We start from the raw sequence: 12,997 nt of genomic DNA, 5'->3' as shown, positions 1-12,997 counted from the left end.
GGGACTTTGGATTCCTTGGTTGGGCAGGGACATGGGGTTTCTGGGCCTGTGTGTGTGTGTGTGTGTGTGTGTGTGTGGTACTTGCAGAGAGGGGCAGTCTCATGCAGTGATCAAGGTCAGGGGCTCTAGAGTCAGGGAGTTCGAGTTCACATCCTGACTCTCCTGCTTACCAAAAAGTGTGTGACTTAACCCACACTGTGCCCCCATGTCTGCATCGGCAAAAATATGTGAGCTGGCACTTGTGTGGTATTTCCCATGTGCCAAGCCCCATTCTCTGAGTGCTCCACAGATATCCCACTTCATCCTCACAGTGGTCTTGTGAGGAGAGCAGATGTGCGTTACCCCTACATTATATATAGGTGTGGAAGCAGAGATGTAGAGAGATTAGTGACCTGCCCAAGGTCAAACAGGTGATGGGGCTCAGGCTTAAACCAGGCGGCCTGGCTCCAAAGTCCATACTGTAGCCACCCTCAAGGTCTGTTTCCCACACCCACCTCATGGGGTTGTTAAGAGGATTAGTAAGATATCATCCAGTGTGTTGAGAGCTTAGTATAGTGCCCAGCATACAATAAGAGAGGTGTAGCTTTAAATGGTGATAAGATTAGTATCCTAGTGATGGGCTAGAGTGGGGTCAACACCCGACTTCCCTTCACTGACCTCCGTTCACCTGGCTGGGTACTTCCCAGATCTGGCCGGGTGCCTTCTCTCTCAGGGAAGTGAATGAGACTCTTCACTCAGAGATGGGAATTGAGGCTCTCAGGATGAAAGAGGGCCCCCCTTTGGAACTGTCCCCTTTAAGCCTGTCACTTGGGCCTCCTGCCCTCAGAGGGCTCCTGTCAGGGATGGTAAGCAGGGAGCACCCTCTTTGCTTTTTGTGAGCTCCTGGCCTCATGGGACAGACCCGTGGGTTTGTAATGAGAGCAACATTATACACAATTGTTCAGTTGTGAACAGGGACAGACAAGTTCCTAAGTCAATTCATAGATTAATCTATTAGTTTATTGAATAAATAATTGAGTGTCTGCTATTTTTAAGTACTCAGGTTGCAGAAATGAGCAGAATATAATTGCTGCCCGTAGAGCAGGGGAAGACAGACATCACACAGCCATGTACACGTACATCATACTATGTGGGATACACACACACATACACATGTCAGATAGTGTTAAGTGTGCTGAAGAAACAGAATAGGGTCAGGGGCACTGGCAGTAGAGGGACTCGGGGAAGACCAAGGAGGATCAGATGAACTGACACCTGATGTGAGTGAGTCAATGAGTGGACCGTGTCCTCAAGACCTGAGCCTGTGTCTCAGGCAGAGGGAGAAGCAAGTGCAGTGACTTTGGGGTAGGAACAAGCCTGACAAGTTCAGGGACATCAAGAAGGCCAGTGGGGAATGAGTGACTTAGAGAAACAGAGGAGCCAGGACTCAAAAGATAGGACCTTTCCACCATTCTGAGGAGCGGGATGTGATGTGCCTGTTTGTCGGTGGAGCAGAGAAGTCAGAGAGCAGGGAAGTAGCGGATTGTCCAGTCCAGCAGAGAGATGGTGGTGGACTGGACGGTAGGGTGACAGTGGTGAAAGGGGTAGAATTCTGGGTATAATTTGCACATAGAGCCAACAGAATTCAAAGTTTAGATGTAGGGTATGAGGGGGAAAAAGAGAGATGCTTCTTGGGTTTGGGGACTGAAGCAGATGATGTGTTGGGGCTTAGAAGGGACACCATCATTTAGATCATAAGCTGATTTTGGGACCTATAAGAATTGGAGATGAGTCAGGTGTGCCCGGGCCTATGTGTCATGGCCCCTACTGCCCATGGTCTTTGACAGGAGCTGCCCTGGCTCTGGCATGCCTGAGTTTGACATCAGCCCGAGGTCAGTTATGGTGTGTGGCAACTGTTAGCTCAGCTGCCTTGTTCCCTGAGAAACAGGTGGAGAGCTGGGTATGGTGGGCAGGGGAGCCCCACCAGCAGGAATAACTATAGCCATCATCTTGGTAACAGGTGGGGCAAGTAGCCCCTTAGCCCTTCCATCCCACCTTTGTCCTCTGCCCTGTAGGTGGGTGTATTGTGGGGTGGGGGGCGTCTAGCAGGGGAAGAGGCTAGGGGCTGAGTCCGAGGTCCAAGCTGGGCCTGCTGAACTTTTGTCAGCCACCCTGGGAGGTTTGGGGAGGTTTGGCTGATGAGCAAGGGGCCATGAAGGCTTTGCCATGGTTCTTCCCCTTGTACCCCCTCCCCAGGAATTCTGAACTCTGATGGCCATTGGAGGAAGCTGGGCTGCTCTCAGACAAGGATTTAATGGCCTGGGAACAGGACAGAACCCCAAGATTCTCTCAATGACCTTTCAGGGCTGCATCGTCCTGGGATTATGCCAGCATCTGTGGTGTACTTCCAGGTCTTTCCCAGCCTCTGTGCCTTCAGAGTGTCCAGAGGCCTGAGTGTTTGCATTCAGCTGTATGAGAAATGCTACCTCTTAAAGGCTGAGGGATGGGCTGACTTAAGCATCTTCATATTCAGGTTCCAGGCTCCATTGCCTACTCGCTGTATGACTTGGGCAAGTGACAAACCTTCTCTGTAGGTTTGTTTCCTCAACCACAGAATGGGATTATGGTATTGGATCTTGGATTATGTCGATAGTAAAGGAGGTACAGAGCCTGGGACATGAGCATGTTGTAAGGCCAGCTCTGCTGGTTCTCTAGCCCCATCACGTGGCTCCCCAACTCACGTGTGGTCCGCAGGGGCATAGGCATACCCTGGAAGCTGGGTGGAAATGGAGCCTCTCAGATGCCCATGGCTGTAGTTCTGCATTTTAATTGGATCCAGTGACCCTTGTGCACTTTGCAGTGTGAAAGCACTGGTGGCCATTACTCCTGAAGAGCAGCATCTGTAGCTGTGCATACCTCTACTTCTCTCACTCTTCGTTTCCTCTTGGTGCCTATCATGGCTTGGCTGCTGATGCATCTGGGACAAGTCCCAGATAATGATCATTTTTGTCAAACCCTTGTCTCCTGAGTACATGCTGCCTGGGCCTTGGAGAGTTTAGGTGCTCCACCTACCACAACTCTCACACCATCTGAGAGTAAGTGGAAGCCTTGGATCTGCACTGACTAGCAGCCCTGATAAGATGGTCTCCCAATGGATGGCTGAGGAAATAGAAGTTTAGGGAAGGAATCTGGAAAGTGATGGGGCCGGGGTGTGCACTCAGGATGCAGAGCCCAGCTCTTAACCACCATGCTTTGCCACCATGGGCATCCAGATGAGAGCTCCAAGCAAGGAGTGGGCAGAGCAAGAGGGAGATGAGAGGGAGTACAGGCAGGGAATCATTGAGGCCTTGCAACATCTCAAAATTTACTGCCATGCACTATTCATTTACTTTGTAGCTCTCTACCCTGGGGGATGCACAGTAAATATCTGCAGGGAACCCAATCCAGCTAGGGAGACCCCAGGCACCCAGAAAATGACAGTACCAGGTAGCCGTGGAGCAGAGTGCAACTGATCTAGTTGTAGAGTGACTTTGGTCCAGAGTACATGTGTCTGGTTAGAAAGAGAGGAGATTGGGCCAAGCCAGGAAGGTGGCAGCTGTGAGATCTTCCTAGGGGAAGTGGGACTTGAGCTGGGCCATAGGACCCTGCAGTCACATTCCCCGGGGGAGCCCCAGTTTGTGGGGACGGGTTGCCCAGTGTCTATTTGTTCTGGAGTCTGCTGCATGTGGGGCTCTGTAAAGAGAAAGTCTCCATTGTTTCACTAAGGGATCATCAGCCCACATTGGTGATGTCTGTGGCCTTCTAGCCTCCAGGGGACTGTATGTCACAGTGCCTGGTGGGTCCAGGATCTCATAGGAGGCCACCGGGACAGCAGGAGGAAGCAGGAGCAAGGGGTTTGGGGGAAGGATGTGGTCTTTGGGTTGTGTGGTTGTGTGGCCTTGCCATCCCAGCCTGTGTGAGTCACACTCCTGGGAGAAGGCCTGCTCTAGTTGAGTCCCAGGGCACCTGAGGTGCCTCACAGGGTCCAGTTCAGTCCTGCCCCGGGCTGGTAGGTGGGTAGCTGGGTGACAGCGGCTGGGGTCCAGATGCCATTCTAAGCCTCACTCTGCTCTGGATAGAGGAGTCTCAGAAAATCGTAAGGAAAGTCTTTTCTCTTTACTCCTGGCCTTCCTGAAAAGCAGGTCATAGACAGACAGAGAGAGAGAGAGAGAGAGAGACCCAAATTCCCTGGGGAAGAGCAGGAGAAGCAGAGAAACAGAGGTGACCTTATAGGGGAGAGGGTGGGAAAGGGCAGGGGCAAGGGATCCTCAGGCAGAGGACCTGAGTGTCACTGTGGGCTAATGGTGTATCTTTCCTTTCTCTGAGGGTGGGAGAGGAGAAAGAAAGGGTGTATCATCCTTTCTCTGGGAAAGAGAGGTCAGCAGCCTAGTCTGTGACTCAAGCAATTGAGGAGAGAAGATAGGAGCCGGTGTATTCTTTTGTCTCTTTTCTCTATTGAGACAATAATATGTGTTCCATATAAAAAATTCAAACTGGACAAAAATATTCAATGTAGGCAGTCATTATACCTACACCTTCACCACCAGGCCCCCGCCCCCCTGAGGTAGGGAGATATGACTGCTAACACTGACTTGTGGCGTGTGAGCACTGGGACGGAGGGCCCCTGACCTTTGTGCCCTGACAGAAGGTATGTGTGCTCGCAGATTCCAGTTACCCAGAGCACAGTGGGCGTGAGGGGAGTCCATACGCTTCTCTTCTGCCCCACCTCCCTGGATCTTCCTGTGCTAAGTAGGGCCTAGTATAGGTTTGGGGAAAGTGACTAGGGCTTGGCCTTTAAAGGGTTGAGTGTCAGGCTCAGGGTGGGCATTGGCTTGAGGAAGCAGGGGTGTGAGGAGGCTGGTTTGTTTTTCTAGTAAATCTTCCCTCCTTTCCCCTCCTCTCCCCACTCCCAATTCCTCCTCTTACCCATGCTTTAAATCTCTCTCTCTTAGCTCTCTCTCTTCTCCCTACACTCCTCTCACACCCCCCCCCCCGCCCCTGCTTACCATTAGAGCGTGGAGATGTGCACCCACATTTTGAGCATGGCCCTTCACCTTCCCTGGTTGTACTGTCTGTCCTGAGGCAGCCTGCCCAGTAGATGGACACTCAGGTTTGGGGGGGGGGGACCAGCAGCCCCTCTGCTTGGGCTATAATGTGGGTTACCCAGGAGAGGCGAGGCACATAGCCCAAAACGGGCACAGGAGGGTGCAATCTTGATGGACTCTCCCAAATGGGTGCAACCACACTTGCCCCTGGGAAGACCCTTTTTTCATGCAAAAGATCCCCCATTCAGAACCCGTTTATGTCTCAGAAGCTCAGGGAGCTGGTCCTATTGAGTAGGCAGATCTCAGGGTTGGGGGGTGGTGTGGCATGTGTGGTGTGGGAGGGATTTGTGTGTGGTATAGTACAGTGTGCAGTGTTGGGGGTGGTGGTGTGTGAGAGGGTGGATAGTATGGAGTGTATGTGGGGGTGGTGTGTGTATGCACTGAGGGCCTTTGAGCCCTTCAGTGACCAATCAAACCATCTCCGTCAGGCCTTAGTCTACTTTCATGCTTTATTGGCCAGGTCTAGAATTCTAGGCTGAAAACTTTTACCTCAGAATTTTTTTTTTTTTTTTTTTTTTAAGATTTAAAAAATTTACTTATTTGAGAGAGAGAGAGATAGAGATAGCAAGATCGCATGAGCAGGGGAGGGGGAGAGGGAGGAGACTCTCCACTGAGCAGGGAGCCCGACACGGGGCTGGATCCCAGGACCCCAGGATCCTGACCCGAACCAAAGACAGATAAGATACTTAATCAGTTGAGCCACCCAGGAGCCCCTTCCCTCAGAATTTTGAAGTCATGACTCCTTACAGTACCCAGTGTTGTGAGTGAGGATCCAATGTTATTCTAATTCCTGAGCATATGAACCTGTGTCTCCTGTTTGGAAGCTTTCTGGCTCTCCGTTTAATGCTTGGTGTTTTGAAACCTCACAGTGAGACCTATTGGCTAGATCTTTGTTCACTCTGCTCATGTGCGCGGGTCCTTCTGTGCTGATAGTCATATCCTTCAGGTCAGGAAAACTTTCTTATATTATTTCTTGGACAGTTTCTTCCCCCTTGTTCTCTCTGTTCCCTCCTTCTCCCTTTCCCCTCTCCCTTTTTTTTTTCTTTAAAATCAATAGCGGTGGGACGCCTGGGTGGCTCGGCAGTTGAGCATCTGCCTTCGGCTCACGCATGATCCTGGAATCCTGGGATCGAGTCCCACATTGGGCTCCCTGCATGGAGCCTGCTTCTCCTCCCTCTGCCTATGTCTCTGCCTTTCTCTCTGTGTCTCTTGTGAATAAATAAAATCTTAAAAAAAATAACTAAATAAATAAATAGTGGTTTTTTTTTTTTTAAACAGTTTTCAGTTTACAGAAAAATAAATAGAAGGTACAGAGAGTTCACATATATTCCCTAACTCTGGTCTGCCTTTCGCTGCCCCCAGCCCACTGACCCCCATTCTTCTTTGATTAACGTCTCGTATTAGTGTGGCACATTTGTTACAACTGATGAACCGATACCAATGCATCATTATTTATTTAGAGCCTGTAGTTTACATTAGAGTTCACTTTTTGTGTTTTGTATTCTGTGGGTACTGCCAGAGGTATAATGGCATGTATTTACCATCGGAGTATCATATAGCATAGTTTTACAGCCCTAAAAGTCCCCTGTGAGTTGTTGCTTGCTCTGCTTTTCTCTTGTTTTGTGGATGGGAGAGAGGACTCCCAAGCCCCTCACACAGGGGAGAAGACTCTTTTCTCTTTCTTGACTCTCCAATTACTTGGTGGCGAATCTCCTTGGACTGACTTTCAATCATCACCTCATCTTTGCCCTTTTACTTTCTGGGAGATTTTCTCCCACTTATGTGGAGCACATCCTTTGAATGTGATACAAAGCTCTTCTGTGCTAGGGAGGTTATTCATTCTGGGTGCTGGTGTGAGAAAGGGGGCCGATTTTCACTCACTTCTGTTTTCAGCCCTGCACCAGAGCCCATCATTTGGACTTGGCGTCCCTACGTCCAGAAGCTTTCTGGCTCAGTTTCTCTGTGGAATCTCTGTGTTCATACCTGTAGGAGATGGGGTGGGGTGTGGACTGCCAAGCAGAATGAGAGGGCACCCTGGGTAGAGGTGGTGTCAACCGCTCCGCATAGATGTTGTATGATGCTGCTGGCCAGGCAGACTCCTATGAGTCTGATCGGGCAGGAGGATTTGAGCAGCAGAGGAAGGAAGAGCTCCATGCACACCTATGCAGTGGTCATGTGTGTTTGGGGTCTCTAGGAGCATGTAGCGGGAAGAACATGGCCTTTGGACTGATGAGAACTGGCTCTCAGTCTCCTCTCTCCTTTCTGGCTGCTTGTTCTTGGAGGAGTTACTTTACTCTGAGCCTTGACCTCCTGCTGTATAAAATCAGGCTCTGACCCTCCGGGCTTGTTGTAAAGTGTGAATAGGAATGACGTGAAAACCCTTGTAGTCCATCGTGACACACAGGAGATGCTCAGCAGATGTGAACACTCTTGCCCTTCCCTGGGTCTTGCTTGAGGCCCCTGAATGCTGTTGTCTGCTCTTCCATCTTGCATAGGTGTTTTCGGGGGGTGGGGTGGGGGGGGGTTGGATGAGTCAGTAAGTGAGTGAGGTGTGTGTGTATGTGTACTAGTGTTCCTGGCTTTGGGCCTCTGGATGAGCTGTTCTTTCCTGGGCTCGCCAGAGGCTCAGAGCAGAGCTTTGTCTGGGACTAGCCAGAGGAGATGATGTAAACAGGGAGAAATGTGGGTAAGTCTGTCTATCCCAGGGGCCTGGAGGGTTCAGAGCCCCTTCCACACTCAGCCTTACCTCTTTGGGCCTCAGGGTTTCAGATGTAGTGGGGAGAGGCAGAGGGGAGATCTCTGAGCTCCAGGGAAGGGGGGTGAGAGGGTGGCATGGAGTGGTAACTATTGCCCTGCCCAGTAGCACTAAAGAGATTCCCCCACTCAGGATGTGGTTTTCTCCATCATGGAAAAGTTGTAGATAGTTGCTCAGCTATGCCTGTGGCTCAGAAGGTTGGGCTTGTGTGTCAGGGCAGGAGCCTGTGGGGAGAGGTTTCTGACAGAGGGGGACTCCCTGTGCCTGTGACTGGAGCTCCACCCTGCCCCCCTTCTCGCAGGTGGTACAAGCTGCACTCCAAGGCAGGCAAGAAGGAGAAGGAACGTGGGGAGATCCAAGTCACAATCCAGTTCACTCGCAACAATTTGAGTGCCAGCATGTTTGACCTGTCCATGAAGGACAAGCCACGGTCCCCTTTCAGCAAGATCAAGGACAAGATGAAGGGCAAGAAGAAGTTTGATCTGGAATCTGCCTCCGCCATCCTCCCGAGTAGTGCCCTAGAGGATCCTGAGCTAGGGAGTCTGGGCAAGATGGGCAAAGCCAAAGGCTTTTTCCTCCGCAACAAGCTGCGAAAGTCCTCCCTTACGCAGTCTAACACCTCGCTGGGCTCAGACAGCACCCTGTCCTCCGCCAGTGGGAGCCTGGCCTACCAGGGCCCGGGCACCGAGCTCCTCACCCACTCGCCCAGCCGCAGCAGCTGGCTGTCCACTGAAGGGGGTGAGTGAGGGAGGGCCCTGCTGCTTGGGGGGCAGAGGAGGGTGGCGGGAAGGCCCGGGCCAGCATACGGGCTACTCTTCCTGCTACTAACTCCATGGGTGCTTCCTTTTCAGGCAGGGACTCCACCCAGTCCCCTAAGCTGCTCACCCACAAAAGGACCTACAGTGATGAGGCCAGCCAGATGCGAATGGCTCCACCCCGATCCCTTCTGGACCTCCAGGGCCACCTAGATGCTGCCTCCCGCTCCTCGCTCTGCGTCAATGGGAGCCACATTTACAATGAGGAGCCCCAGGCCCCCCTGCGGCACCGCAGCTCCATCTCGGGCCCATTTCCACCCTCCAGCTCCCTGCACAGCGTGTCTTTCCGGCCTGCTGAGGAGGGGTCTCGGCCCACCGATGACTCCGGGGGCAGAGGCAGCCGCAGCACCAGCAGCTCAGAGATGCTGCCTGGACAGGAGGAGCTAAGCTCTCAGGCCAAAGTGTTGGCTACTGGTACCAGCCGCTCTGGAGAGGAGGAGGGGGCCCGGCTCCCAGAGGGAAAGCCAGTGCAGGTTGCTACACCCTTGGTGGCCTCCTCTGAGTCTGTGGCTGAGAAGGAGGGAGCCCGGAAGGAGGAGCGGAAGCCCCGGATGGGCCTCTTCCACCATCACCACCAGGGGCTGAGTCGGAGCGAGTTGGGGCGCCGTGGCTCTCTGGGGGAGAAGGGAGGTCCCACCCAGGGGGCCTCACCCCATCATTCATCTGGCGGGGAGGAAAAGGCCAAGAGTAGCTGGTTTGGCTTGAGAGAAGCCAAAGAACCAACTCAGAAACCTAGGTATGTCCTTGGCAAAACCAGCTTTGCTCCTTGGGGTGGATGCTGGGGTATTGCAGCCTGGATCCTGGGGCAGGGAGGATGGAGCAGATGGGGCCCTTGGGCAGGCTGCTGGGGCTCTGGCTTTGCATGGTTGAATGGTGGGGGTTACCATTTCCCTAAGCCAAGGCTCGTTGTTGGCACATGGACACAGGTAAGTAGCAGGGGCACAGAGCTCTGGGGGCCCTGTGGATTGTGGTGTCTAGTCTCCTTCTCCTGGGTCTCCCTTCGTGAGTTGCCATGCCTACCCCCTGAGGGAGGGTGAGAAAGGGGAGAAAAACAGGGAAGGCCATGTTTTGTGTGAATTCTTTGCTTCCCAGCGTATACCTCTTGCCCTCTGGCCTCAAGGTCAGGAAGCCTTGGCAGGTGGAGATGGGGCCTGTACCTCAGATCCTCCACCCCACCCCAGCTGGCTCTGTGACCTCTTTCCCCTGAGAGATGGCAGTCAAGTCATTGATGCTCCCACCTCTCCTTTCATACACTCACCCCTACCCGGCAAGGGGCTATGTGTAACTCCCTTGAAATCTATGACCGGCCTTCTGTCCTTGGACACTGTTGGGGCTCTGGTCCTCTTTGTTATTTCTTGCTCTTGGGGTATGGCAAGTGCTCATGACAGCTGCTCTGTTCTGAATGTGCTGAGTCCCACCCACGAAAGGGGTACAGGAGTCCTTGAGCTCAGGCCATGGCAGAGCTCTCAAGAGGGTTCTGATAATAATTAGGATTAGGATTCTGCACCCAGTTCCAGTGTGGGGACTGCTTTCTCACATACCCAAGAGATTCTCTGACACGAGCTGGATGTCCTACAATTCAACTCAATTCTGACATTGTTGACCTGGAGACAGCATCAGACTCCACATAGACTCGGGGCTACAGGATTGGCCCTCCCCACCTCCACCGCCACTAGTCAAGTCAGATGCCTGTTGAGAGTCCAGGTTGTTGACTGTGCTACTGACCAACCAGCTATATGGATCAGAGGTTCCAGGGACCCCCCCCCCCTCCTTCCTTGAGTTTGATTCATTGGCTCACAGAGCTTGGAAACATTTTGCTTATACTGGTTTATTATAAAAGGATGTAACTGAGGAACAGCCTGATGGAAGAGATGCACAGGACCAGGTCTGGGGCAAGGGCATAGGGCTTCCATGACCTCTCTGAGCATGCTACTCCCTCCGCATCTCTGCCTGTTCATTAACCCCGAAGCTCCCAAACCCCATCCTTTGGCATTTTTATGGAGACTTCATCACATAGGTACAAGTGATTAAATCATGGGCCATTGGTGGTCAATTTGACTTCCAGCCTGTCTCATCCACAGAAATCGGGGTGGGACTGAAGATTCCACCCTCTGTTCACTGGGGTCCTTAGGGGCTTTGTAAAAGCCACCTCATCAACACAAACCCAGTTGTGGTGGAAAGGGGCCTGTTATGAATAACAAAGTGCCCATTTCACTTTTCTGGCTCTGAAGCATTTCAAGAAATGAGGACAAGAGACCAAATATTAACAGATACTCTTATTGTTTGGGAAACCAAGGGTTTTTGGAGCTATGAGCCAGAAACTGTGGATGAAGACCCATATACATATGAGAAATACACATTTGTTCATTCAGATGAACAAATCTCAGTATCCCAGCCCTGACCCCCCACCCTGGCTCTTTGTCTTCTCCTAACTCTGACCATGGGAGGCTGCTACACTGTCCAGCAGGTTGAGGGAGGGCCACCAGGTGTAGGTCCTAGGAGCCAATGTCTGTGCTTCCCAAGGGCCTGGAGCTGGCCCTGGACAGGCAGCATCGTGGCAGCCACAGCCATTGTGGTGGGGCAGCTGTTTCTGCTCTCAGTGAGCCTGCCCCTTCCCTGCTGATGAGTCTATGGGCCGGAGGTGGGGAGCGAAGGCTGGGCACCATGGGGAAGGGTCGAGAGAGGCTCCTATAGCCATTCCCCAGCAGAGGGGAGAAGACTCCTGTAGTCCTGGTTCTCCTCTTTCCTTGTGAAATTCAAGTCCACTGAGAGGGGCAGGGAGAGAAATGGCAGGCCTTTCTGGGTTCAGACCTGGCCACCTGGCAGCCCCCCGTATACCTCACAAATGGGTAGGTGCGGTGAATCAGTCTCTGGGTGATGACGCCCTTTGCCTCCCCTGCTGGGAACATCGCTTCTGTCCCTGCTGCCCGGCCACTGCTCACCAGACCTCAGGGCAACTGCTGGCCACCTGCAGCTGAGGGAAGATAGGGAAGAAGGGGATGGGCCTGTCTCAGAAGCCCAGGCTGAGCCTGTAGCCCTGTGACAACTTAGAGATATTTGTGGGTGGTAGTATGGAGGGAGGTGGCATCTTCTGGGTGGAGCTGGAGGCCTGAGTCAGATGGAACACAGACCATGGGCCCAGCACTGTTGTCTTTGGATCATCTCAGCCCCCCCCCCCCCCCCCCCCCCCCCCCCCGCCTTGTGAGGTCATTTCTATGTGCATGCCCAGGCTTTGGGCTTAGACTCCTGTAGGCCATGACTTTAAGTGATGTTGGGGTTGTTATTACTCCTGCTTATAGCCTCTGTTTTCCTTCTCCTGTGTCTCCATGTCTGCCATTCACCCTTCAGAGTCCAGAGAAGTTGGGTCACTGATGGACATAAGGAAGCTGAGGTTTTTGCCTTCTGGAATTCTGAGCTTGTCCTCAGCAGGATGGAGGGCATCCAGGGATTCCTGCCATCCCTGGGGCTCATTTGAGGGCGTAGGCTGCAAGGGCAAGGTTCTTTGGGTACAGGAGGCTGACCTGAACAGGTGTGAGGCCTGGGCATTGAGTCCGTCCGCATCACCCTGGCCCTGGGCCTTCACAGAGCTGAGAAGGTGGCCTGGAAGAAACAACTATTGGTACTTGCCCGGGAGGTTTGCTCTGGGCTTTTGAGGAGAGAATGAGAGATGAGTTCATTGACATCAGGAAACTGGAGTGAGTGAAGATAGCTGCATCTCCCTGCTGGGGCTCCAGGGTCTGTGCACAGGCCCAGGGGCTCATGGTGCCTGTGCCCCCCGGGGCTGCATTGGGGATTGTTGGGTGTTCATCACTGGAAAGGGCAGCGGCGCCCTCTAGTGCTCCCACATGGCACTGGTGCCCCATGGAGAGGCCTGAAGCTATCATGTGTTGGGTGCACAGGATCCAGAAAAAAGCTGCTGCTTTTGGAGCGGTCAGTGGTTGGAAGAGAAGGAACGGGAGTATAAGGCACTGAAAAGATGGCTCTCATTTTCGTCCTGACTTGGTCCTCGCTGTCTGAATCCCATGGCTGCGTGTGCCTGGGCAGGACAGGGGGTGCTGTAGTTGAGACTAAGATCTGGGCCAAGGGACTCAGCCCTGCTCCTGGGCCCCTGCCATGAGCCATACATTCTGAGCTGCGGCACCAGCCACTTACCGTGTGTTTGAGGACTGTCATGACCAACCGTGATAAACTCACCAGAGCCAAACAGGGTTGTCTTTGTGTCTGTCCCGCTCTGACCCTTTCAGAGTATAAGCTCCCTGTGGGCAGGCCACCAGAGCCCACCTGCCCCATCCTCTTCATACTAA

General features: G+C 52.8%; 1 protein-coding gene across 4 annotated transcripts in view; it reads left to right on the top strand.

The window, feature by feature from the left end:
- Positions 1–12,997, top strand: part of RAB11FIP5 (RAB11 family interacting protein 5) — a 38,296-nt gene that overhangs the window by 13,583 nt on the left and 11,716 nt on the right. For all 4 annotated transcript variants that reach the window (XM_025994549.2, XM_025994548.2, XM_025994547.2 and 1 more), the window contains exons 2-3: positions 8,180–8,616; positions 8,730–9,429. In XM_025994549.2, the coding sequence (XP_025850334.1) occupies positions 8,180–8,616; positions 8,730–9,429 (1,137 nt within the window). The remainder of the gene's footprint in view (positions 1–8,179; positions 8,617–8,729; positions 9,430–12,997) is intronic.

Source organism: Vulpes vulpes, chromosome 8 (genome assembly GCF_048418805.1).
Source record: "Vulpes vulpes isolate BD-2025 chromosome 8, VulVul3, whole genome shotgun sequence".
NCBI lineage: Eukaryota > Metazoa > Chordata > Mammalia > Carnivora > Canidae > Vulpes > Vulpes vulpes.
The sequence above is the reverse complement of the archived record's forward strand: the minus strand, read 5'-3'. Positions and strand labels throughout refer to the sequence as shown.